The sequence below is a fragment of the Triturus cristatus genome, chromosome 10 (assembly GCF_964204655.1).
Source record: "Triturus cristatus chromosome 10, aTriCri1.1, whole genome shotgun sequence".
NCBI lineage: Eukaryota > Metazoa > Chordata > Amphibia > Caudata > Salamandridae > Triturus > Triturus cristatus.
In genome coordinates this window covers 1,073,959,438-1,073,984,407 of record NC_140593.1, presented here as the reverse complement: position 1 = coordinate 1,073,984,407, position 24,970 = coordinate 1,073,959,438, and the positions used below count along the sequence as shown (strand labels likewise).

The 24,970-nt window shown below is 44.9% G+C and overlaps 1 protein-coding gene across 1 annotated transcript in view; it reads left to right on the top strand.

The window, feature by feature from the left end:
* The window catches only part of EIF3B (eukaryotic translation initiation factor 3 subunit B), a 202,960-nt gene that overhangs the window by 45,248 nt on the left and 132,742 nt on the right, over positions 1-24,970 (top strand). Inside the window, exons 3-4 of the mRNA XM_085629223.1 lie at positions 22,606-22,725; positions 22,860-22,917. Coding sequence (XP_085485349.1) covers positions 22,606-22,725; positions 22,860-22,917 — 178 coding nt within the window. The remainder of the gene's footprint in view (positions 1-22,605; positions 22,726-22,859; positions 22,918-24,970) is intronic.

Here is a 24,970-nt window from a genome sequence, read left to right as displayed (position 1 = left end):
TAACAGAATAATTCCACCTTCTCCGATATGGAGTCTCAACATAGTCCTCACCAGACTCATGGGTCCCCCATTTGAAACTCTGCACAAGTGAACTACAGGCATTAACCATACAAGAACCATTTCTACAAATACACCATAGTGAAGTTGTTCTTAGGCCTAATCCAAAATTTCTACCTAAAGTGGTATCTGCCTTTCACCTTAATCAGTCAGTTGAACTTCCAGTGTTTTTCCCTCAACCGGACTCCCTAGCAGAACACGCTCTCCACACGTAAGATGTAAAAAGAGCCATACTCTACTACATCGAAAGAACTAAAAGTTTTAGAAAATCAAAGCCACTTTTTGTCGCTTTCTCCCAACCTCACAAAGGCAATCCTATTTCAAAAACAGGAATTGCAAGGTGGATTGTTAAATGTATCCAAATATGCTATCTCAAAGCTAAACACATTAACTATTCCCCCAAGAGCTCATTCCACACGCACAGTAGAGGCTTCTATGGCATTTTAAGGGAACATCGCCCTAGATTACATCTGCAAAGCAGCAACTGTAGATGTGCAAGCAAAACAACAAGCTACTGTGGGCTAGGCTGTATTAAGAACACTTTTTCGAACTACTGCAACGAATACCGGTTGCCACCGCTAGGGAAGAAAACTGCTTTATAGTCTATGCTAAAGTATACAATCTACAGCTCATATGCCTTGAACGGAAAATGCTACTTACCAGTATGCATCTGTTCTTGGCATGTAGAGTTGTATACGCCCACCCACCTCCCCGAGTGCCTTTATCTGCTGCAGTATTATCTTACTTGGATACATCACATGGATGTCTTTTTCTATTCTCTTACTAACTCCATCATCACCCTTTATGGTGAAAAACAATCTGAGGATGGAGTTGATGCCCATGCGCACTATCACCATAAGGAGGTGCCACCTATCCCGTGACTACAAAGACTTCGACAAAAACAAAATGCAAACATCTGAGCCCAACACCGGATGGCGATCTCTGCTAAAGTATACAACTCTACAGCTCTACATGCCAAGAACAGATGCATACTGATAAGTAGCATTTTCCATATTTTGAATGAGAGGTTGTATTCTACTCCCCATTTCAGCGAGACCTTCATGGCTGATGGATGATTTGAAATCCATTCATTGGGGGAGTCTACTAATTGAACCTATTTTGCTGCATGTGTACGAGAGTTATCAATGGATTATCGAGTTGGCCACAGTCCGGCACGGAGCCGAAACATTCGAGCTCAAAACCAAAGTCTGCAGTTTCTGAGCCCAAACCTTCCGCGCTGAAATGTAATTTCATCCTGGCACTGAAGTAGTCTGTACAAAAAACCGAAAAATGCTCTTCCGAAGCAGCAGGATTAGATTGTCTACTTCCCAAATCAGATCCTAAACAAAACAAACTTTACATTAATCCTAAAACAGGACATCTTCTTCCAAACTGCCTCACAAACGCAAACCTGAGTCAGAGGACATATAATATAAGATTCCTTTAAAAAAAGAATGTCTGTACTAACTCTTCTCCTCCTCCTCTTCCACCACGTTCCCCTACACCTTCACCACCTTCTCTAGTATTAGAACATTTACTTATCACACCACACAACTTTCCACCCTCACAGACTGATGATGATGATGTAGATGATGGAGATATTCAATTACCTGTAGATCCTTGTAAATACTACACTATTGATCCACCAAAAGTTAATAACCCAGACCTTTACCCTGCAACGCCTCCCCCCCTCCTGACGACAAATGAGGTTATTTATAGTTGCTTGTTAGAGCTGCACAATATTAGCGGGTAGAACTACACAAAGAATCCCTAGAGGAAGATTTCTTGTTCGAAACTTTGAGTAGTACACACCGATCTAGTCACTCTCCCAATGCTCAAAGGCATTGATGTGACATGCTGATGACATCTTTAATGACCCTCTTTGTTCGTTCGGACTCCCGGAATAGATGAAAAGTATAAGCCTGCTCCGTCTGATCCAGTCTTCATTAAAGGGCAGTTACCCCTAGACTCACTTGTTGTCTCTAATGCCCGTAAACGAGCTAATCCACAAACCTCTGGGGATGACCCCCTCCAGACAAGCAGCCAAAATTAATAGACGCTTCTGGCAACAGAATAGCTGCCCAGGCGGTGAACCATAGGCGCATTGCCAACACCCAGGCGCTCTTAGCCAGGTATGATAGAGCACACTGGGTCAAAAATTGAGCAATTGCTCCAATATCTACCAGAGGAGCACAAAGTTAAAGCACAGGCTTTAATACAAGAAGGAAAGCTCATTTCCAGTTCCTTTATTTGATGTGCCTTAGATGCTGCTGATACCTCAGCTCGAGAGATTAACACTAGTGTGTTACTCAGGAGACACGCCTGGTTAAGGATTTCCAGTTTCAAACTCAAAGTCCAGCAATTAATCTCAAACATTCCGTTTGCTAAAGAGCATCTTTTCGGGCCTGAAGTTGATCAGGCATTAGAGAAAATGAAAAAATAGACACTGATGTGGCTAAGTCTATGGGAGCTCCACAGTCTCCTTCAAACCGGGGCTCCTTTCGTCGCTCCTTTTATCGTGGGGGTTCTAAGACCAAATCTTCAGACACCAATGGTGATTTCTATAAAGGCAACAATCATTCTTCCTCCACAAGAGGTTTCTTTAGAGGAGGATATAGAGGAAGCAACGGCAAGGGTAGAGTAATTTCTATCCTCTAACACGCAGTGACTTACCTACCTTTTCCCCAGATCACTTAACACCTGTCAAGGGACCTCTTCTACAACGCCTCCCCATTTGGCAGTCTATAACAACAGACAAATCGGTGTTCGGAATTATCCAGCTTGGTTATTGCTTGGAGCTTACCACCAATCCTCTAAACATTCAACCTCATTCTCACAAACTGTCACCAGAACATTTGCATTTCCTCAAACAGGAAGCCCAGTTTTTCTTGCTAAAGGGAGCTATAGAGCCAGTAACATTACAATATCCAGGGTCAGGCGTTTACTCCCTGTATTTTCTAATTCCTAAAATGGACGGCTCGTTAAGACCTATCCTGGACCTCAGAAAACTGAACCACTACATACTGTCAGAACATTTCCACATGGTGACACGTCAACAGGTGCTCCCACTTTTACAACAGGATGGCTTTCTGTCTACTTTAGTCTTAAAGGACGCATTTTTCTATATTCCAATTCAATCCACTCATCGCAAATATCTTAGATTTGTGATAGCGGGTCAACATTACCAATTCAAAGTCCTACCGTTTGGAGTCACTACTGCTCTCGGAGTATTTCCCAAATGCTTGGCAGTTGTCGCAGCTCATCTGAGAAGACAGCACATCCACGTCTTCCCCCTATCTGGACGACTGGCTCATCAAAGACGGCACTTACCAGAAGTGTCTTCTACACACTTAAGCCACAATTCACTTACTACATCAACTAGGGTTTACAGTGAATGCGTTGGAGTCCCATCTGCAGCCTTCAAAAACACAGCCTTATTTGGGAGCCACCATAGACACTCTGAAAGCTCTAGCCTCTCCCTATGCAGCCAGAATTCACAATATTCAGTCTCTTCTCATTCAGTTTCAGCCCAACCACTCATTACCAGTCAGTCTTTATGCAACTGCAAGGAATGATGGTGTCTTGCTTCATGATCATACGCCAAGCAAGACTTCGCATGTGTCCCCTTTATGAATGCTTAGCAAGTTAGTGGAATCAATCGCAGGGTCGATTAATCGATCTAGTGTTGGTAGACGGCCGCACCCATCACTCTCTGCAGTTGTGAAACCTACAAAATGTATTCAGAGGGCGGGACTTCATCGACCCTGTTCCACAGACTGTGCTAACGGCAGATGCATCGCTCACTGGTTAGGGTGCTCACTTACAGGATCACACAATCCAAGGATTGTGGACTCTAAAGCACAAAGATCTCCATATAAATCACTTAGTGCTACTAGCAGTGTTCCTAGTGCTCAATGCCTTTCAAACTCACCTCGTAGGCAAAGCCGTCCTAGTCCGCACGGACAACATGACAGCTATGTACTATATACAACCAGCATTGGCATAGCCAATAGGTCTCGCTTTTGGGACCTTATAAGTATTTAGTTATGCAGCACAATATCCTTGGTGCAACAACATCCACTGTTGCATGGCTAAACACTTAAAGTCCCAAAAGCGAGACCTATTGGCTATGCACTAAAATGGCAATATATACCATCAGTAGTTACAGCACTTGGATGCCAGTGTTTCCATCAGCTAATACTAATGACTTAAGAAGACAGGAACAACTGTAGAATACTTGGTTGCCCCCAAAGGCTCCATAGTTGGACTTACAAACAGGCAATGTATTGCTATCACACTTTTACATGATTTTGCTTGAGTGTTCACAGTTTTGAATAATGCATGTTTTATTTAACGGTAGTTAGTGCCTGTCGATAAACCAAATTGCTCTATTATCCAAGGCCGTCTTCGCCAGCGAGCAAAGGATTTGCTGAAGTCAAAATCATATGTGTACCTAATTGTAAATAGGTGTCAAATCCCATGCACTGATCAGATAGTTAGAGCAAGGTTGAACAATTATGGAGCAGCAATGTGACCACTCCGATAAGTTTAACTCATAATGGGATCATCTGACGCACCAACAGGCATGAAAGGCATATTGTGGAGCTGTAGATACTGAACGGTAACTGGGGCATACGTCACAGCTTAAATATGCTCTGGTTCATATGAATTTCACAATATTCTTTTCAGAAACATAACTGGACAATCTGATCATCGCTAGGTTCTCTGCATCACTCAGATAAGAGATTTAACCTATTTTTAAAAAATTCATCACAGCAGTATCTGGGCAGCGTGTACATGAAATATTAAGACAAATAATGTTTGAGGTGACTTTAAAGGTAATGTTCAATTTACATGGCAATGGATTACAGATACTCATTGGATTCATAAACAAATAGGGCATTGACACCTTAGTATATGTACATGACGTGCATTAAGTGCTCTTGCTAAGCATTAATGGTTTCCGATAGGCTATTTCCTCACATCTCTGGCAATTGGAGGCCTTATGTGTAAGGTTTTCCAGGCGCTAGATGTTTGACGTTGTGCCTTCTTCCTTTATTATGCCTTCACTCCCACAAGGAACACGAGACGCAAGGTTGGCTTTTGTTGCAAAGTAAACGCATTAAAGATTTCGGCGTGAAGCCGTGTCTGTTAACCACATATCTCCTCTGCCAGATTGCAGAAACCCCCAGAATTAGGCTTCCATAGTACTAAGGCGGTTTTGCACTAAATAACGACGTGAAAGTGATCGCGATTAGGAGCCCGGCGAGCATTGCGCTTAATGAGCATGAGGAATGCCATATGGCGCCTCTGCTCAAGCCCGCGCACTTGCACTGCAACCTATAGCCGGCGGTAGTATTTTTTGAAGCCCTTAAAGTCTCGCCAGACCAGCGCAAGCGCTGGGTCAGGCGAGACCTAAAAACAGGTGGGGAGACGCTCTCTCCAACTGTCAAGCCTAGCACAAGCCATTTGGAAATGTGCTGTACACCACAAGATTTATCTCTTGGTAGAGCATCTTCCAGGAGTAAACAATCAGTTGGCAGACCTCATCAGACAGAAGCAACAAATCTGCGAGTGGGAACTTCATCCTCCGGTTCTCCTCCCCTACTTTCAGGAATGGGGATTTCCTAAGATATACATGTTTGCCACAGCAGAAAATGCAAAATGCCCAAGCTTCGCTTCCAGGTTCCCACACCAGCTCTCCAAAGGCAATGTCCTATGAATGAACTGGTCAAGGATTTTTGCCTACTCTTTTCTGCCTCGCCCACTCTTTCCACTGGAAGTTCGGAAGCTCAGGCAAACATCCCTCACACTAATTCTCATAGCTCCCTCATGGGCACGTCAACCCCGGTTCACCACCCTGGTGGAGCTGTCAATAGTTACACACCAAAAGCTGCATCTCCCCTTCAGTCTCCTCATTCAGAGCCATGGAGAAATCCAGCATCCAAATCCCCAAAAACTCAACCTGGCGATCTGGTTCCTGAAGTCATAGAGTTTGGTTATTTACATTTACCACGACAACTAACAGAAGGTGCTAAGTCCGTTCGACAAGAACAGCAAGCCACTACGCACTGTGAAAGAGTGCAAGAGACTCCTCAGAAAGTTAGTACATCACCTGGCGGGAGTTAAGAGTCCATCAGCCCACCCTTACTGGCGGAACTTCGTCATCTGAGACTCTAGGGAATCACGGTCTGGGCCTGCAATATCGAGCCAACAGGCTCTGCTGGGTGCACAGCCTAATGCTTCCCAAAAAGCAAGAACTCCTGCCAAGGTGTATGTTCAAACCCTGAGGACTCCGGTGATGTGCAGTGCTCTAGTGTAAATGTGAATTAAAAATGAATACCTGGGCAAAAAAATATGTTTATTGGGAATTGTCCAGGTGTCATAATTTAAAAAAACCTATAGTCTTGAAAAAATAGACTATTTCCTGGCTCAGTTTTCTATGGTCGACATGTTTCAGCCGGTATGGTCAACTGACCCGGCTTTCTTCAGTACCTAAATACGGTGGAAAAATAAAAGCTACTGCAGGGTAAACACAATAATCGTGAATCGTGAACAACAATGTTTAGACAGTGAAGGTGCAATCGTCAGATAAGTCTGTGGCGATAGCCACCCTACCGGACAAGCAATCTCGTGCTTGGACGTAAGAACTATGTCTTCTTTCCTAGAAAGAGTCCGGAGAATCAACCGTCAGAAAAGACATCTTACACACAAATCACAGCATTCATGGCCGCTATTCAGCAATGCCCATTATGCACTGCCGTCTTTACAAAAACCAAAATGATGGTTGCATACAAACAAAATTGCATAAAAACTGTTTGGAACTCACCCAGCCTTTTGTGGGAGAAACGCCTCACCTCACCCGGCTGACTGCTCGGAGATGGAGGCACGGCTCTGTTTAAATGTGAGGGCAAACAGACAAGTTGCATACTGATACTCATCTGTCCAGACTCTACACACATACCTTTAAACAATCTAATAAACCTAAAAAAACTCAAAACGTCAAAGACCTAAAGAAACCCCCATGGACATACTACTGCAGGTAAGTCAAAAGATGTTCCTTAAAACTACGTCATTTTAAAGTGTAACAGGGTTCAAAGGAAGACATATGTCTTGTATCTTGTGCAAGGTTTGGAGTAAGTAGTTATAAACTATGTTTCTGTTGACACCAAACACAAAAACAAAAAAACTTTTGTTTAGATAAAGATGAACCTGGAATTTAAAGCAGTTCAGCACGAGAGGTGTAACCAGCTAACTCTTAACCTCAAACAGAGCACTCTTTGTAAAACAATAATGGACCATTAACCAACGCACGAGAGCCCCTTTCCTTACCTGTCCGTCGGTACTTCAGACCAGCCTTCGAGCTGTCTGGGAGGTGGCGGCAGGAAGGAAAGGGGTCCTTAAATAACCGCCTTAATTAAGTTGAAAGATTCAATTAGAATCAGGTGCGGGTGCGTTCTTAGTACCCGCGCGACCATCAGACACATGGAGCATGCGCCGGACTCGGGACACACGCCTCCGAGCAAGCGCGCTGCACGGGCCAACCAGATAGTGTATGCGGCCGGCATCTCCACAGAGCGCATGCGTGTTGGAGAGCCCAAGCTCCACAACAATCACTACACTGCGTGAATGTTTGACAATCGAGTGCTGCAGCTAGCCTGTCCTCAATGGCAAAGGTGCATGCGCGTCAGAAACCTTATAGAAGGTGCCAGGCCCAAGACACTGACTCTGGTGTATGCATATCACAAAATTAGATTGTGCCGCTGGAGTGTCCCTAACAGCAAACGCATGCACGTTCGGGGACCCAAAGCAGGCACAAAAATACTCGCTACAGTGCATGCGTGTTTATAAAAACGGTGGAAACCTTTGTCTCGAGTGCCCCAATTCGTTTCTATTCATACATGGTAAATGAAACCCTCAAGAACTTCATGGCTTCATACCCGCGCATGCGTGCTGGTGTCGAGGCTAACTGATTGTTTACAGTGGCAGAGTCAGCACTAGCCGTAAACGACCCAAAGCACAAACAAAACCGAACCACTCTATTGCTTGTATTTACACCCTACAAGGTTAACTCTTATGACGGTGGACCTTATATAACGGTAACTGTCTATACTTTTCTAGATATAAAGCAGCTACCAATTCTAGGCTATATATCTAGTATAGTGTATGTACAGAAGGGGTGGGACCAAGGGACTTGACCACCAACGGACTTGACCACCAACACACGGGCTCTAAATACTAGATAGGATATTACACATGTAGCCAACAGCGAAAACCAGCAACTGTTGCCAAAACCATGCTTACAAACATTGTCCAAGGATGTCATGACAAATAATAGTGACACAGTGCGTAAAAGGGGCAGATGCCTCGATATAAAAGTGTCTCTGTGGAATGGAGTCAGAGTACTCCTATACACAACAGGGCAGATATCCTATAGGATCAGCTATTCTATCAGTGGTTAGGGATATCGTATGTGATGAAGTCTCTGATAGAGTATCTATATAACAGTAGGTTTTCAGACTGATGATTTTCAAACCAGATTTCAGATAGAGGCCCATGGTATACTATCATTAAGGCTGTGTGTCTGTTTTCAATCTGAAAATCCACCTCTTCGCTTTGGAGAATAGAAACCCTGAAATATCTGTTACGTGCTGGGGAATGAAAGGACGTTCCAGCACAAGCCACCTCAGATCATCGGCCTTATGTTTTTTGGCCAGAAAATGATCTGTCAAACAGGTGGACTGTTTCATGCATCGGATGGTACTCTTGTGCTCACTTATGCGGAGCTTCACTTTGCGTGTGCTATACCCGATGTAGTGCAGAGTACAAGGGCATGTGATCATATAGATCACACACTCCGAATTACAGTTTGTGTGGTTGTGTAGTATCAAAGGACGGCTCGTCCCTATGTCCACCGATGTAGTCTTGGTGGTCTGAGGGCAGACACTGCACGAGCCGCATGGATAATGGCCTCGTACCGGGGGTAGTGACCACAGAGTATTAACATCACGTGTAGGCTGTGACAATGGTCGTGTGTGGACCAGGCTGTTCCGTAAACTCGGACCCTTCTTGAACGCAAAAAGGGGGGGCGGGATGTTTTCAGATGCCACATTGAGTATATGCCAATGTTTACGTACCGTTTTCTGTAATCGGTTGGACAGGGTACAGAAGGTAGTTACAAAGGTAAGCCTGTCACTGGGAGTCCTGGGAGTGCTATTATCCAGCAAAGCATCTCGATTATTGTTCGACGTTCTCTTCCAAGCTTGCCGCACCAGGCGCCTGGGGTACTGACGCGACCGGAGTTGAATCGCTAATTCTTTAGCATGTTTGTCAAAAAGATCCCTAGTGGAACAGTTCCTCCGCACCCGTAGTAACTGACCCACGGGAAGATTCTCCCTGAGGGCCTTAGGATGATAGCTATCGAAGGAGAGAAGAAAATTCCTCGACATAGGTTTTTTGTATAATTCACATTGCAATGAATTCTCATGGAAAAAATTGGAAATATCCAGGAAGGCTAACCGTCGTTGATTGAACTCGATGGTAAAGTTCAAAAAGGCATTTTGTTGGTTAAGCCAAGTGTGGAAAGCCAGAATCTCTTGGCTAGTGCCTCGCCATACCACCAGTATGTCATCTATGTACCTCTTCCACAGCACCAGATGATGACGATAAGGGTTGCTGTGGTTCAGTACATGATTTTGTTCAAACAGATGAACATACAGGTTGGCGAGGCTGGGCGCAAAAACACTGCTCATAGAGGTGCTAGACGTCTGGAGAAAGATCTGGTCTTCAAATCTAAAGAAGTTCTCCGTCATAGCTAGTCTGGCGCACTCCATAATAAAAGTGACGGGGGTCATGCTGTTCAAATCACGTGCTTCCAGCAATCCCCTGATGGAGTCCAAAGTTTCTTGTTGTGGAATACACGTATAGAGTGACTCCACGTCAAAACTAGCCAAAATATCGGTATCGATGTTAAACTCGATATCAGGCAAAATCCGTAAGACATCAGACGTGTCTTTGAGATAAGTCGGCATCTCAGTGACCATAGGCCGTAAAAACACATCCACAAACTTAGACAAAGGCTCAAGTAATGAGCCAATCCCGGAAATAATGGGCCGTCCTGGGGGTGGTCGTTGGTTTTTGTGGATTTTAGGGAGGCAGTAAAAATAGGGCATCACAGGGTTGTTACCAAAAATTTAGCCTCCTGTGGCGTGATCCACCCTTCTGCCTCCCCTTCCTCGACCAGCTGTTTTATCTCTAGCGTTAATCTAGGTGTGGGGTCTATTCCCAAAACCTGATAGGATTTAGTGTCCAGAAGCTGTCTAAGGCATTCAGTCCGATAGATTGTGGCGTCTTGCAGGACCGTTGCACCTCCTTTGTCCGCCGGCTTGATAATAACGGACGTATCTTTTGTCAGATTCTGGAGGGCCAGTGATGATATAAACCATGTGAACACTGGGCTACGTCTCAAAAGCAATTTTACACCTTTGCCACATCAGGTCCCCTCTCAGGTTTCGACCTTTGAGAAGGCAGTAATCTATGACGTGATGGCACTATGTGACACACTGTCAATGAATTACTGCAACTTCTCTAAAAAGGACAGATTGGCCCTCCAGAATCTGACAAAAGATACGTCCGTTATTATCAAGCCGGCGGACAAAGGAGGTGCAACGGTCCTGCAAGACGCCACAATCTATCGGACTGAATGCCTTAGGCAGCTTCTGGACACTAAATCCTATCAGGTTTTGGGAATAGACCCCACACCTAGATTAACTCTAGAGATAAAACAGCTGGTCGAGGAAGGGGAGGCAGAAGGGTGGATCACGCCACAGGAGGCTACATTTTTGGTAACTAACAACCCTGTGATGCCCTATTTTTACTGCCTCCCTAAAATCCACAAAAACCAACGACCACCCCCAGGACGGCCCATTATTTCCGGGATTGGCTCATTACTTGAGCCTTTGTCTAAGTTTGTGGATGTGTTTTTACGGCCTATGGTCACTGAGATGCCGACTTATCTCAAAGACACGTCTGATGTCTTACGGATTTTGCCTGATATCGAGTTTAACATCGATACCGATATTTTGGCTAGTTTTGACGTGGAGTCACTCTATACGTGTATTCCACAACAAGAAACTTTGGACTCCATCAGGGGATTGCTGGAAGCACGTGATTTGAACAGCATGACCCCCGTCACTTTCATTATGGAGTGCGCCAGACTAGCTATGACGGAGAACTTCTTTAGATTTGAAGACCAGATCTTTCTCCAGACGTCTAGCACCTCTATGAGCAGTGTTTTTGCGCCCAGCCTCGCCAACCTGTATGTTCATCTGTTTGAACAAAATCATGTACTGAACCACAGCAACCCTTATCGTCATCATCTGGTGCTGTGGAAGAGGTACATAGATGACATACTGGTGGTATGGCGAGGCACTAGCCAAGAGATTCTGGCTTTCCACACTTGGCTTAACCAACAAAATGCCTTTTTGAACTTTACCATCGAGTTCAATCAACGACGGTTAGCCTTCCTGGATATTTCCAATTTTTTCCATGAGAATTCATTGCAATGTGAATTATACAAAAAACCTATGTCGAGGAATTTTCTTCTCTCCTTCGATAGCTATCATCCTAAGGCCCTCAGGAAGAATCTTCCCGTGGGTCAGTTCCTACGGGTGCGGAGGAACTGTTCCACTAGGGATCTTTTTGACAAACATGCTAAAGAATTAGCGATTCAACTCCGGTCGCGTCAGTACCCCAGGCGCCTGGTGCGGCAAGCTTGGAAGAGAGCGTCGAACAATAATCGAGATGCTTTGCTGGATAATAGCACTCCCAGGACTCCCAGTGACAGGCTTACCTTTGTAACTACCTTCTGTACCCTGTCCAACCGATTACAGAAAACGGTACGTAAACATTGGCATATACTCAATGTGGCATCTGAAAACATCCGGCCCCCCTTTTTGCGTTCAAGAAGGGTCCGATTTTTCGGAACAGCCTGGTCCACACACGACCATTGTCACAGCCTACACGTGATGTTAATACTCTGTGGTCACTACCCCCGGTACGAGGCCATTATCCATGCGGCTCGTGCAGTGTCTGCCCTCAGACCACCAAGACTACATCGGTGGACATAGGGACGAGCCGTCCTTTGATACTACACAACCACACAAACTGTAATTCGGAGTGTGTGATCTATATGATCACATGCCCTTGTACTCTGCACTACATCGGGTATACCACACGCAAAGTGAAGCTCCGCATAAGTGAGCACAAGAGTACCATCCGATGCATGAAACAGTCCACCTGTTTGACAGATCATTTTCTGGCCAAAAAACATAAGGCCGATGATCTGAGGTGGCTTGTGCTGGAACGTCCTTTCATTCCCCAGCACGTAACAGATATTTCAGGGTTTCTATTCTCCAAAGCGAAGAGGTGGATTTTCAGATTGAAAACAGACACACACAGCCTTAATGATAGTATACCATGGGCCTCTATCTGAAATCTGGTTTGAAAATCATCAGTCTGAAAACCTACTGTTATATAGATACTCTATCAGAGACTTCATCACATACTATATCCCTAACCACTGATAGAATAGCTGATCCTATAGGATATCTGCCCTGTTGTGTATAGGAGTACTCTGACTCCATTCCACAGAGACACTTTTATATCGAGGCATCTGCCCCTTTTACGCACTGTCTGTCACTATTATTTGTCATGACATCCTTGGACAATGTTTGTAAACATGGTTTTGGCAACAGTTGGTGGTTTTCGCTGTTGGCTACATGTGTAATATCCTATCTAGTATTTAGAGCCCGTGTGTTGGTGGTCAAGTCCGTTGGTGGTCAAGTCCCTTGGTCCCACCCCTTCTGTACATACACTATACTAGATATATAGCCTAGAATTGGTAGCTGCTTTATATCTAGAAAAGTATAGACAGTTACCGTTATATAAGGTCCACCGTCATAAGAGTTAACCTTGTAGGGTGTAAATACAAGCAATAGAGTGGTTCGGTTTTGTTTGTGCTTTGGGTCGTTTACGGCTAGTGCTGACTCTGCCACTGTAAACAATCAGTTAGCCTCGACACCAGCACGCATGCGCGGGTATGAAGCCATGAAGTTCTTGAGGGTTTCATTTACCATGTATGAATAGAAACGAATTGGGGCACTCGAGACAAAGGTTTCCACCGTTTTTATAAACACGCATGCACTGTAGCGAGTATTTTTGTGCCTGCTTTGGGTCCCCGAACGTGCATGCGTTTGCTGTTAGGGACACTCCAGCGGCACAATCTAATTTTGTGATATGCATACACCAGAGTCAGTGTCTTGGGCCTGGCGCCTTCTATAAGGTTTCTGACGCGCATGCACCTTTGCCATTGAGGACAGGCTAGCTGCAGCACTCGATTGTCAAACATTCACGCAGTGTAGTGATTGTTGTGGAGCTTGGGCTCTCCAACACGCATGCGCTCTGTGGAGATGCCGGCCGCATACACTCGCTCTGGTTGGCCCGTGCAGCGCGCTTGCTCGGAGGCGTGTGTCCTGAGTCCGGCGCATGCTCCGTGTGTCTGATGGTCGCGCGGGTACTAAGAACGCACCCGCACCCGATTCTAATTGAATCTTTCAACGTAATTAAGGCGGTTATTTAAGGACCCCTTTCCTTCCTGCCGCCACCTCCCAGACAGCTCGAAGACTGGTCTGAAGTACTGACGGACAGGTAAGGAAAGGGGCTCTCGTGCGTTGGTTAATGGTCCATTATTGTTTTACAAAGAGTGCTCTGTTTGAGGTTAAGAGTTAGCTGGTTACACCCCTCGTGCTGAACTCTGCTTTAAATTCCAGGTTCATCTTTATCTAAACAAAAGTTTTTTTGTTTTTGTGTTTGGTGTCAACAGAAACATAGTTTATAACTACTTACTCCAAACCTTGCACAAGATACAAGACATATGTCTTCCTTTGAACCCTGTTACACTTTAAAATGACGTAGTTTTAAGGAACATCTTTTGACTTACCTGCAGTAGTATGTCCATGGGGGTTTCTTTAGGTCTTTGACGTTTTGAGTTTTTTTAGGTTTATTAGATTGTTTAAAGGTATGTGTGTAGAGTCTGGACAGATGAGTATCAGTATGCAACTTGTCTGTTTGCCCTCACATTTAAACAGAGCCGTGCCTCCATCTCCGAGCAGTCAGCTGGGTGAGGTGAGGCGTTTCTCCCACAAAAGGCTGGGTGAGTTCCAAACAGTTTTTATGCAATTTTGTTTGTATGCAACCATCATTTTGGTTTTTGTAAAGACGGCAGTGCATAATGGGCATTGCTGAATAGCGGCCATGAATGCTGTGATTTATGTGTAAGATGTCTTTTCTGACGGTTGATTCTCCGGACTCTTTCTAGGAAAGAAGACATAGTTCTTACGTCCAAGCACGAGATTGCTTGTCCGGTAGGGTGGCTATCGCCACAGACTTATCTGACAATTGCACCTTCACTGTCTAAATATTGTTGTTCACGGTTATTGTGTTTACCCTGCAGTAGCTTTTATTTTTCCACCGTATTTAGGTCCTGAAGAAAGCCGGTTCAGTTGACATACCGGCTGAAACATGTCGACCTTACAAAACTGAGCAAGGAAATAGTCTATTTTTTCAAGACTATAGGTTTTTTTAAACTATGACACCTGGACAATTCCCAATAAACATATTTTTTGCCCAGGTATTCATTTTTAATTCACATTTACACTAGAGCACTGCACATCACCGGAGTCCTCAGGGTTTGAACATACACCTTGGCAGGAGTTCTTGCTTTTTGGGAAGCATTAGGCTGTGCACCCAGCAGAGCCTGTTGGCTCGATATTGCGGGCCCAGACCGTGATTCCCTAGAGTCTCAGATGACGAAGTTCCGCCAGTAAGGGTGGGCTGATGGACTCTTAACTCCCGCCAGGTGATGTACTAACTTTCTGAGGAGTCTCTTGCACTCTTTCACAGTGCGTAGTGGCTTGCTGTTCTTGTCGAACGGACTTAGCACCTTCTGTTAGTTGTCGTAGTGTATATTGCGGATTGGAGGTGTAGTACTCCCTAAATTAAATTTCCCCTGTGACCCTTGTATATATTGTGTTTTTGGGTATTTACACTTACCATCAGACTGTATGAATTTCCTAAATGAGGCTAGAAAGCATACTACTAGAGCATGTTATGCAGCAAAATGGAAACGATTTATCTATTGTAACAATATCAATCCTCTTGATACTTCTGTACAGAACATCATCTGTTACCTGTTACATTTACAGCAATCTGGACTAGCCTACACATCCATTCGCTTACATCTAGTAGCAGTAGCTGCATACTTACCAAACAGACAACACTCATCTCTTTTCAGGATACCAGTGATTAAAGTCTTTCTAGAAGGATTAAAAAGAGTGATTCCACCAAGAGTCCCACCTGTGTGGAACCTCAAAATAGTACAAAAAATAACTTTGCTAATACTCCCTAGAGCACATTCCACTTGCAAAATAGGGGTTACTATTGCCTTCTTAGGGAATATTCCAATAGCTGACAGCTGTAAGGCAGCAACATGGTCTACACCGCACACATTCACTGCCCATTATTGTGTAGATGTGTTAACAAGGCAACAAGCTAATGTAGGCCAAGCAGTACCTAAAACACTGTTTCAGACCATTACAACAACTACAGGCTAGCCACCGCTTCGGGAGTATACTGCTTCATAGTCTATGTAGAGTTTGTGATCTACAGTTCACATGCCTCGAACGGATAATGTTACTTACCTAATGAGCATCTGTACTTGGCATGTAGAGCTGTAGATCCACATGCGCCTCCCCGGTGTAATTGTTGAAGTTCTCGGTTTATATACATACGCATGAACATCTCTATTCTACACTTACTAAATCCATTCTCACCCTCTGCCTGAAAACAATCTTAACAATGGAGTCCATGCCCATGCGCACTATCACAGAAAGGAGGCGTCCCCTTACCTCATGACTGTAAAGACTTCTTTGAAGAAAAACAACTTTAAAACATCCGGACCCAACAATAGATGGCAGGAGTATGCAAAGCATGTGAATCTACATCTCTACATGCCAAGAACAGATGCTTACTGGGTAAGTAACATTATCCTTTTTTATGTAACCCTAACTTTCAGCTCTTGATATTTAACTTCTGGTAAATCTCAGTTGGCACATGTCCAATCCTAGTTACTACTTAAAAATATTGGGATTTTGATCTTGCTTTTATGACTGATCACTGCCATTGTGCAGATCTGTTGTTTAAATCAGATGTTCAAATACTTGAATTTGTCACTTGGGTGTCCTCTGTATTGGCTATGTCTTCAGAATACGGATTAAGACAAACCCCTGAAATGCAATTGACAGCATCACAATTAGCTGTAGTTTTCTCCTTCCAGTAAAGTATTTGCACATTCTTCTTTGCATCCCATTAAGCATCAGGTCGTTGAAGTGAGTTTATAATAGTGACTAAATCTCAAAGACCCATTGTGAGAAAGTTGCTCTGTATATACTGTTCCCTAATAGGTACAGGGTGTACAGAGTCCACAGTCCCCAAGGGTTTGACAGAGGCTAAAGTTAGATATAACCTTACTCTCTAAAGTGGTAGCTTGGTCGAGCAGTAAGGCAGTATCCGAGGACAGTGTAAAACATTTGTTGTACACACTCAGTCAGCAAATTGTCTCACACACTCAATAACTGAACTCTAGGCCAATGGTTTATATATAAAAAATATATGCTTGTTTTATTTTAGAACCAACACTTGGTATTAAAATATACTTTCTCAGAACGAGATGATTTATATAAATACTTTTGCAATATGCAATTGGCTTTTGTAAACAGTTACAAGTGGTTGCAATAGGCAACTATTTTAAACACAACAATGCATTGAGCTCAATGGAAATTTCAAGTTATTTGCAACAGATTACTTTTAGGATTACTTTTGGAATTCCAGGACTGGATCCTAGATTCAGTCCTGGGTCAGTACTTAGAATCAAGTGATGAAAGTCGACTTAATTACTGTGATTTTTAAACTATTTAGCGATTTTAAAAGTTGACACTATATTTCAAAGAAAACAGTCAATGATTCCCTATGGAAGAAAATTCAAGTTGCAGGTACAGTATGTTCTTGTTACTTTTGTAATCCACTACTGGGTGCCTAGACTCAGTACTGGGACCTTTATCCAAAACAGGTAAGTAATTACGTTTTTAGATATTATACGATTTTTAAAGAATATTTAAAGATTTCAGAAATTGACAGAAGAAATTTCACAGAAAAACAGTCAATGATTTCCTATGGGAGGAAATTGGGAGGAAATTGGGTTACTGGTAAGTACGGTTGTAAGTATTTTTCAGAGTCAGTGCTGGGCACCAAGATCCAGCACTGGGAGCTCACCTAAGAGCAGGTGAGTGTTTTCGTTACTCGGCTGATTTTTGGTGAGTATTTTAAGATTTGAAAAGTCCACCCTTAGAAGAAATTTCAGGAAAAAGCCAGTCAATGTTACCTTTAAACCGCTAACTTCATTTTCCTCATAGGGTAAGTACTCGACTGGCAGAGTTGAGGCTCTGGGCATATACTCAGGGGTCCCCCAGGGTCAGGTAGGTACAGTTGGTTCACCCTCAGCGACTCTGGGCAGCCGGGTGCAGAGAGAGTTAGGCCCAATGTTATCCTATGAGGGATAGGGGGGGCCTTGGTTGGTGGCTGCTGACTAGCAAGCCACGCGGCTGTGGGAGCTGGGCTCCTGGTCACATACTCAGGGCAAGTGGGGAAGTAGGTAGGTGTAGAGGTTGCACTGCCAGGGCCACTCTGGCGGCTGGGTGCAGGGTGCTTTTATGCTTCGGGCGCTCAATTGATTTCAATGGGAAATCTCTGGTTTAGAAAAAGACTGCAAGCTCGGGGATGAGGATTCTTCAGGTGCCACCACCACTTCGAGAGGTAAGTTGGGTAGTTGGAGGATAGGTAGGTACCCCGGGATTGGGCACAGGGGGCCGCGGGGCGCCTTTTGGTGTCGGGAAATCTTACCCTCTGTTGATCGTGGTAGGGGGTGGCACCTTGTTCTGAGGCTGCAGGCTTCTTCAGGAGGGTCGAGGGAGGTCCTTGGGTGCCGGACTCTGGGCACAGTCGCTGTGGGGTCGTCCTCGTGGTCTTTGTTCACTCCGGCACTGTCCAGGCTTGGCTGGTGCAGAGTGTGCTGGGTTCGCGGTTCCGGGCTGCTGCCAGGGATTAGAGGTAGGTTTTGAGTAGAGCCTCTACTCATGGGAGTCTCAGGGGCTTAGAGCCAAAAGGTAGCCAGGTCCTCCGGGGTTTGTGAGGTTGCTGGCCACAAGAGATGCCGGGTTGGAGCAGGAGCAGGTTTGAGGGTCGACAGGCCGGTAGGGCTGGGGCCAAAGCAGTTGGTGTCTTCCTCTTCTTAGCAGCTGCAGGACAGGTCTTCTTTCTTCTTGCTCTTCTTTGTATTTCGGAATCTGGGGAAGGAAGGTTCAGGGTGCCCCTAAATACTAGATTTAGGGGCGTTACAGGTAGGTGAAGGGCAAGGACTAATGGGTCCCTGTCCTGGGGTGGGTACACCCCCTATCCTGCCTCTCTCCTGTGGGAGGGGGGCAGTAGCCTAGTCCTGATAGGGTAGGGCCTCCCATCTTCAAGATGACGAGAGCCCGGAGATGTGCTTCACCTCGCCTCCCCCACCTGAGTGGTGGGGTTGGCAGGCTGGCACATCCCTTGTCCTTATTTGGGGTTTCCGGCCAAGCTTCCCACCAGAGTGGGGGGGTTGCAGTGGCCTGGGGAAGCTCACAGAGACGACATGCCTTTTGAAGCTTCCCGCTGCCCATCCTGGGGGAGGAGATTTAGGACCTCGCCCAGGATGTGCATTGTTGCAGGCAAAGGAGAGCAGGGGCTCTCCCACCCAGGGGTCCAGCAACATGTCTGCTGTGTGGCAGCCTAGGCAGCCTCAGAGAAGACGTGGATTGTAGGTTAGGTTTAAGGGGGCATCTCTAAGATGCCCTCTGGGGTGCTTGGTACATTAAATCCCACACTGGCATCAGTGTGGGTTTAATGTGCTGAGAAGTTTGATACCAAACTTCTCAGTCTTCAGTGTTGCCATTATGGTGCTGTGGAGTTAGTGTTTGACGAGCTCTCAGCACCATGTACTCTTAAAAGGCAGCACTGCACTTACAGTGCTCAGGAATGGACCTGGGTACTGTAGGGGCACAGGGCTCCTGCTCCTGTGCCCACACCATTGGCATAAGGCACACAGCTAGAGGGGTGGCTGATATATGCAATGGCAGTGTAGGTGATGGGCATGGCACACAGGGATGTGTGCCATGTCGACTCTTTGTTTTGTCTTGTACCCAGACACTCAGCCTGCAAGGGTAGTGTGTGTGTGTGTAAGGGTACAGGGCCTCTAAGGGTGGCACAATGAGTGCTGGAGGCCTTCCCTGGTCACAAGGCCCTGGGTACCTAGGATACCATTTACCAGGGGCTGACATGTGGCCAGGGTTTGCCAATTTGGGTTTTGTGTGTTTTAGGGAAGGAACATAAGCCCTGGGCACCTGATTGGCAGGAGTCCAGGGCACACTCAGTCAAAGTACATTCAGCAAAACGTGGGGGGCAGACCATGCAAGAAAGATGGCACTTTCTCACACCCATCGACAAAGCAATCTGCAGCTTGCATATGGTTCTTCATGAGAGAAAATGGTAAATTGAGATTCTGCCTAATTGAATGTCATGGATGCTTCATATTAGGCTTTAAATAGTTTGAAAGCTCTAGGTTATTGTAGGAAAGGGCCCGTTTTTGACATGGTCACCCCATACTTTTTGCCTGGTGTTTGTTGTAATTTTGAAGTGCACTGGGTTTCTGCTAACCAGGTGCCCAGTGTCAGTGCTCTTTTTCTAAAATAAGACAACTGTTCAGTTGTTCCCCCCAATTGGCAAGACCTTTGGCACCTCTATAAGACCCTAGTAAATGATATGGGTACTTCAGAGGGTTTCTAAGGGCTGCAGCATGTATTGTGCCACCCTAAGGGACCCACCACCAAACTCATGCAGACAGCCATTGCAAGCTGCGTGAAATGGTGCAAACAAGTGTGAAAATATGACCTGATGCCCACAGACACTACAACATGCAATATATGTAAGTCACCCAACAGCAGGCTTTATAGCCCTTAGGCAGAGTGCATTATATTGCATGTGGGGACATATTTGCATGAGCCGATCTGCCCCTGTGCTGTCTAGTTCAATTGCTAGATAGTACGAATGAGCAGGGAAGCCATCTTAAGTGCATATACTATTCACTGTTCATTACGAGTTCGCCAGCTACATTATGACTTCACTGACACCTATCGTGTTTAATATCAAACATCTTTTTTAAAATACATTTCTGCTCATGCCTGTAGTGGATTTATTAAAACATGCACCCAGAGGGTATCTTGGAGGTGCCACTTGAAAACCTACCAGCCTCTTAGTGTGCTGGCTGACTGGTATTGTCCATCCTGCCACCACAGTAATGTTCCTGATCATCCTGCAGGTGAGAGCCCGCGCTCTCTGAGGGCAGAAACCATACCTGCTCCGGAGGAAGGTGTTCACTCCTCCTCCAGCCGGATGACTAGTGAATCTGCATAGCAAGGTGAGGGACTTCAAAGCCCCCTGCTGCTTTTTGATATGCAACCCTAGCTTCAGCAAATCTGGGCATCAGGGCAGGTCACCTCCTGCCCTGAGGCCCATTTGTCACCAGGACAGACGGGGAATTAGATATGGAAGTAGGCGTGTTGCACTACCACTCCAGTCACACCCCTTAGGTGGGCTGTCTGATGTGCCCCATGAAAGAAGGATTCCACCATTTTAATTTGGGTGGAATTAGGGACTCTGGGATAGGGCTATACCCACTCCCCAGAGGAAATGGACATATAGGGGTCGTAGTGACGCCAAGAGTAAGTAGCCCATTGGCTACTACCCACAACGCCTCTAAATTAAGTATTTAGGTAGCCACCTGACCACAGGAACTCTGATTCGTCTGACTGAAGAAAGACGATAATAAAGGAGAGGCGAAGAAGCGAGATTAGTGGACTGCTGGTGAACTTTGCCGCCATACCCAGCCTGCTCCTGTCCTAACAAGCACGACAACCCGACTCCTCCTGCAGCTGTGCATCCTCCAAAAGCCTCGGAGGGACTCCAGCACTTTGCCAAGCTTGCAGCTTCTCCCTTGAAGTTGAGGAGCCACTTGCATGTAGGCACCGACCACCACGTCAGGCTCACTGTTCTGCTGTTCACCGGGTCCATTGAGGCATTAGCTGCCCAGGAAGAGACACTGTGCTTCAAGAGGTCAGCTCCAAGGACCCCCACGAACTGAGCCCCCTGTTGAGAGCTCCCAAAATTGTCTCCATGTCCCTGTCTGTAACCTGTTTCTAGGTGACCCCGGTCTTTACTTGTCGTGTAGCGAGCCAGGCTACCAACCCCTACAGCACCTCTGCACCCGTATGCTCCAATTCTGGTAAATCCGAACTGCTGGTGGTACTTTGTACCTTGGCCCCCTAGCACCTTAAGTCCTAAAGGGAACTCCCATAATTCGACTGTATGCAGTGTATGCCCTTTTCTATGTATGAAAGTCTTAAAGCTTAAAAACGCATTTATGCAACAGTTTTACTTTTACTGTGAAAATTGATACCCTACTCCCCCCGCCCCCGTGCTGCTCTTGTTTGCTTTGCTTGTGTTAGTCTTCCTGCCCTCAATGTTGCTCTGCCTCGTGTGCTGCTTTTCCTGTTGTTTCCTGCCATCAACCTCTCCTCCGTTGCCCCCACCCTGCAGACCTTTTTTTCTCTTTCTTTTTCCATTTTTAAAACCTGTTTTATAGAAGCAAAAAAAAGCTTTCATTCTGCTTATTTTTCCCATTTAGTTAGCAGACTGTATTGGATCAGTAATTGCCAAAAAAAGGCACTCCTGTCATTTTGGGAGTGAGCATTTGTGGTCACAATGACGCATGTTCACTTATATAATGCAGCAGCGTCAGTGCACCTTTTTTCATTTTGTTTATGCTGTATGGTTTACAGCATGAATTAAAGGCACTGGCGGAGCCAGTAGGTCTCAAACGCAAAACCAAATGGCTTTTCTGATGTTAATTTTTTGTTGGTACTCTATACGTCCCCGCTTCGTTCTGGATGCAGTGGTTCTCAGAGATTTAGTGGAACTGATCTGTGTGTAGTTTGTGCGTTTATGGAACGATGGCATCAATGCATTCATACTGGTATGGACCCCAGACCACTAATCCCCCCTACGTGACTTTGTGCCCATCTCTCAGTATTTTAAAATTGTTCCAGATTTAGTCACATGCCAGCGAATGAATAATGTAATTGAATACCTAAATCCCCCACACATACCATACCATTCTACCTACTTGTTGCGCCATTGAAGGTCTTAAAATAAAATGCGCAGCTTGGCGCTAGTTTTATGTATTGGGTAGGTCGGAGATGATCAATAATTACTGCTGATCTCCACCATACTTCTTATAGCCTTTGTTAGTCTTTAAACCAGAATGTAATCTTTCTTTATCACTTTCTGCTGCAGGTACATCTTTCTTGAATATGCATCTCCCGCGAATGCCCAAGATGCTGTAAAAAATGCAGATGGTTACAAGCTGGACAAGCAGCACACCTTCCGAGTGAATCTCTTCACTGATTTTGACAAGTAAGACTGGTTTATACTGCTGTGTTTCTTGTTGCTTGGCTAATGAATTATAGTTGCCTTTGCAATAAACTTTAACTTGATCACATTTCGTCAGTGCAAGCCTTTTGCTAATTTGAAGTTCCCGATTGTTGCAGGTACATGAACATCAGCGATGATTGGGAAATTCCAGAGAAGCAACCGTTCAAAGACTTTGTAAGTTTGTTTTGAGTGCTATTAATTTTTTTTTAATCTAAAGGGCTATTTGAGGGCATGTAGAAGCATATTTCTTTAGATGTAATGATGCAGGTCTAGTTACACTATTGATGGCATGGTTCATTTTTGCCTGCTAAAAGTAATCTTGAGTATAACTGTGGGCTTCAATGAACAGAAACCTGGCATAATTTGTAGCTGATGGACATGAGCGGAGAAATAGTTTACCAATTTTATGTGTGGGATGTTGGTGTCTTCCCAAACTTAAACAACTCTTAATGTATTTCAGTGCAGGGCTAGAATGAATGAGAATCCTAGTCATCACACTGGATCTTATTTTGAAAAATCTTTAATACATCCAAGAACTGCAAAGATACTGCAATGGCACATCCCGATGTAAAAAGGTCCCATCACCAACCTTTCCCATCAGACTGTTGTAAAATCTTTGGAGTTAGCACCACCCCGAATATTACCACAAAATAAACCTTCCAGGGTGTAGAACATGTTTCCATCTGTATTTAATTTTGAATTAAGTGAGATTCAGAAACCTATTATTTGTCTCTCTCTTGGCAGACAATTCTGCACTACGAAGGTCAGTTGCTGTGTATATTGACAGCTTTTGAAGTATGAAAGTGTGATTTATGAAAGAAACCTAAATAGTTACCATTGTGCACATGTGCTAGTAATAGAATGCTACAGTTTGGTTCACTGTTTTATTTTATGCCTGTTTAGAGCCCCAAAGCCATGCGGATACTAAAGTGTTAAGCAGACATAGGAAAATACTTGTTTTACCATAACTTTTTCATGTGCCAAATATAAAGAGGGCTAAACAGCAACATAGAGATGCAAATAAGGATACCTACACATGAAAATATCAGCAAAATAAATGGTACAAATCCAGGAGCCCTATCTATCGTAAGCGACTAATATCTGAGTAACAGTTACAGCAGGAGACTGTCAGATAGGTTTGTGTCTTCTCTTGTAACTCTCAATGGATTCCCAAAACCTGGAAAGTGTAGGGTATTGGAGTTAGGGAAGGGATCTTGCAAGTTTGAGAGTTTTGTAGATTGTTGATCAGATGTAGGGAGAAGCTATGAGGCACCTGGACAATTCACCCTTAAAGGGTAGCAATGTTACATTTCTTTTTCTGAATGGAATTGCAGACATGATCATGGAAATATGACTTTTACTGTGGTTTGGTGCTTTCTTCTTTGGGTATGACTATCATTGGTGGTTTGTAAGTATGAAAATGTTTGCTATAGTGTTTGCTTGTACTGCAGAAAAACTCTTCTCTCTGATGTATACTTGCATCAGGAGATCCCTTGCCTTTTGATTCTTCCCAGTTGCCAGTTTGCATCCTTGGACCGCTAGCAATAGCTCTTTCTTACCAGTAGGTAGCAGTTGTGACTCAGACCTGCCCCAAACATGAAAACACAGGGCTGCATACAGGCACCACACCTGAGCAGAGACGCTGGTTCCTGTCCTGTCCCCCTCCCCCCCCCCCCCCCCCCCCCCCGTCCCCCACACCCATGCCTACTGATCCACAGCTCTGCTCCTGACAATTTCAGTGATGTCTTTAAAGCAGTGCTTCCCGAACTTATTAGAAAAACAAACCTTCACAACCCACATACCGTTAAAGGGCATTAGGCTGTCTATTTTTTCCCCCCGTAAATAAATGCAGCTAAAGCATTGTGCAGTAGCACACTCCTGGTACTGAGGCCATTGTTGATTCTGGCTCGGGTAGGGTCCTTCACAAAGGGTATCTTTCAGATACTTGACTTTGCTCCAGTTTTATTTGGCATGCTGCTTAGTCCCATGGAACCATCTGGGTCTCTATTTGTACCTCTATCGGCTGACCGTCCTACAGCACTGACTCCGCTTAACATCTAAGTGCCCCACTACAGGGCTGGGCTGCTAGTTCTCTGCCGGGGCCCTTGCCACACTGTGCTATATTGGCGCTGCCACCAGCTCCACATATACCGATACCACATCTGGCAGTGCTGCCCTCAGATCCGCATCCTTTCTCTGAGTTTTTTTTAACCCCTTGTTGTACTAC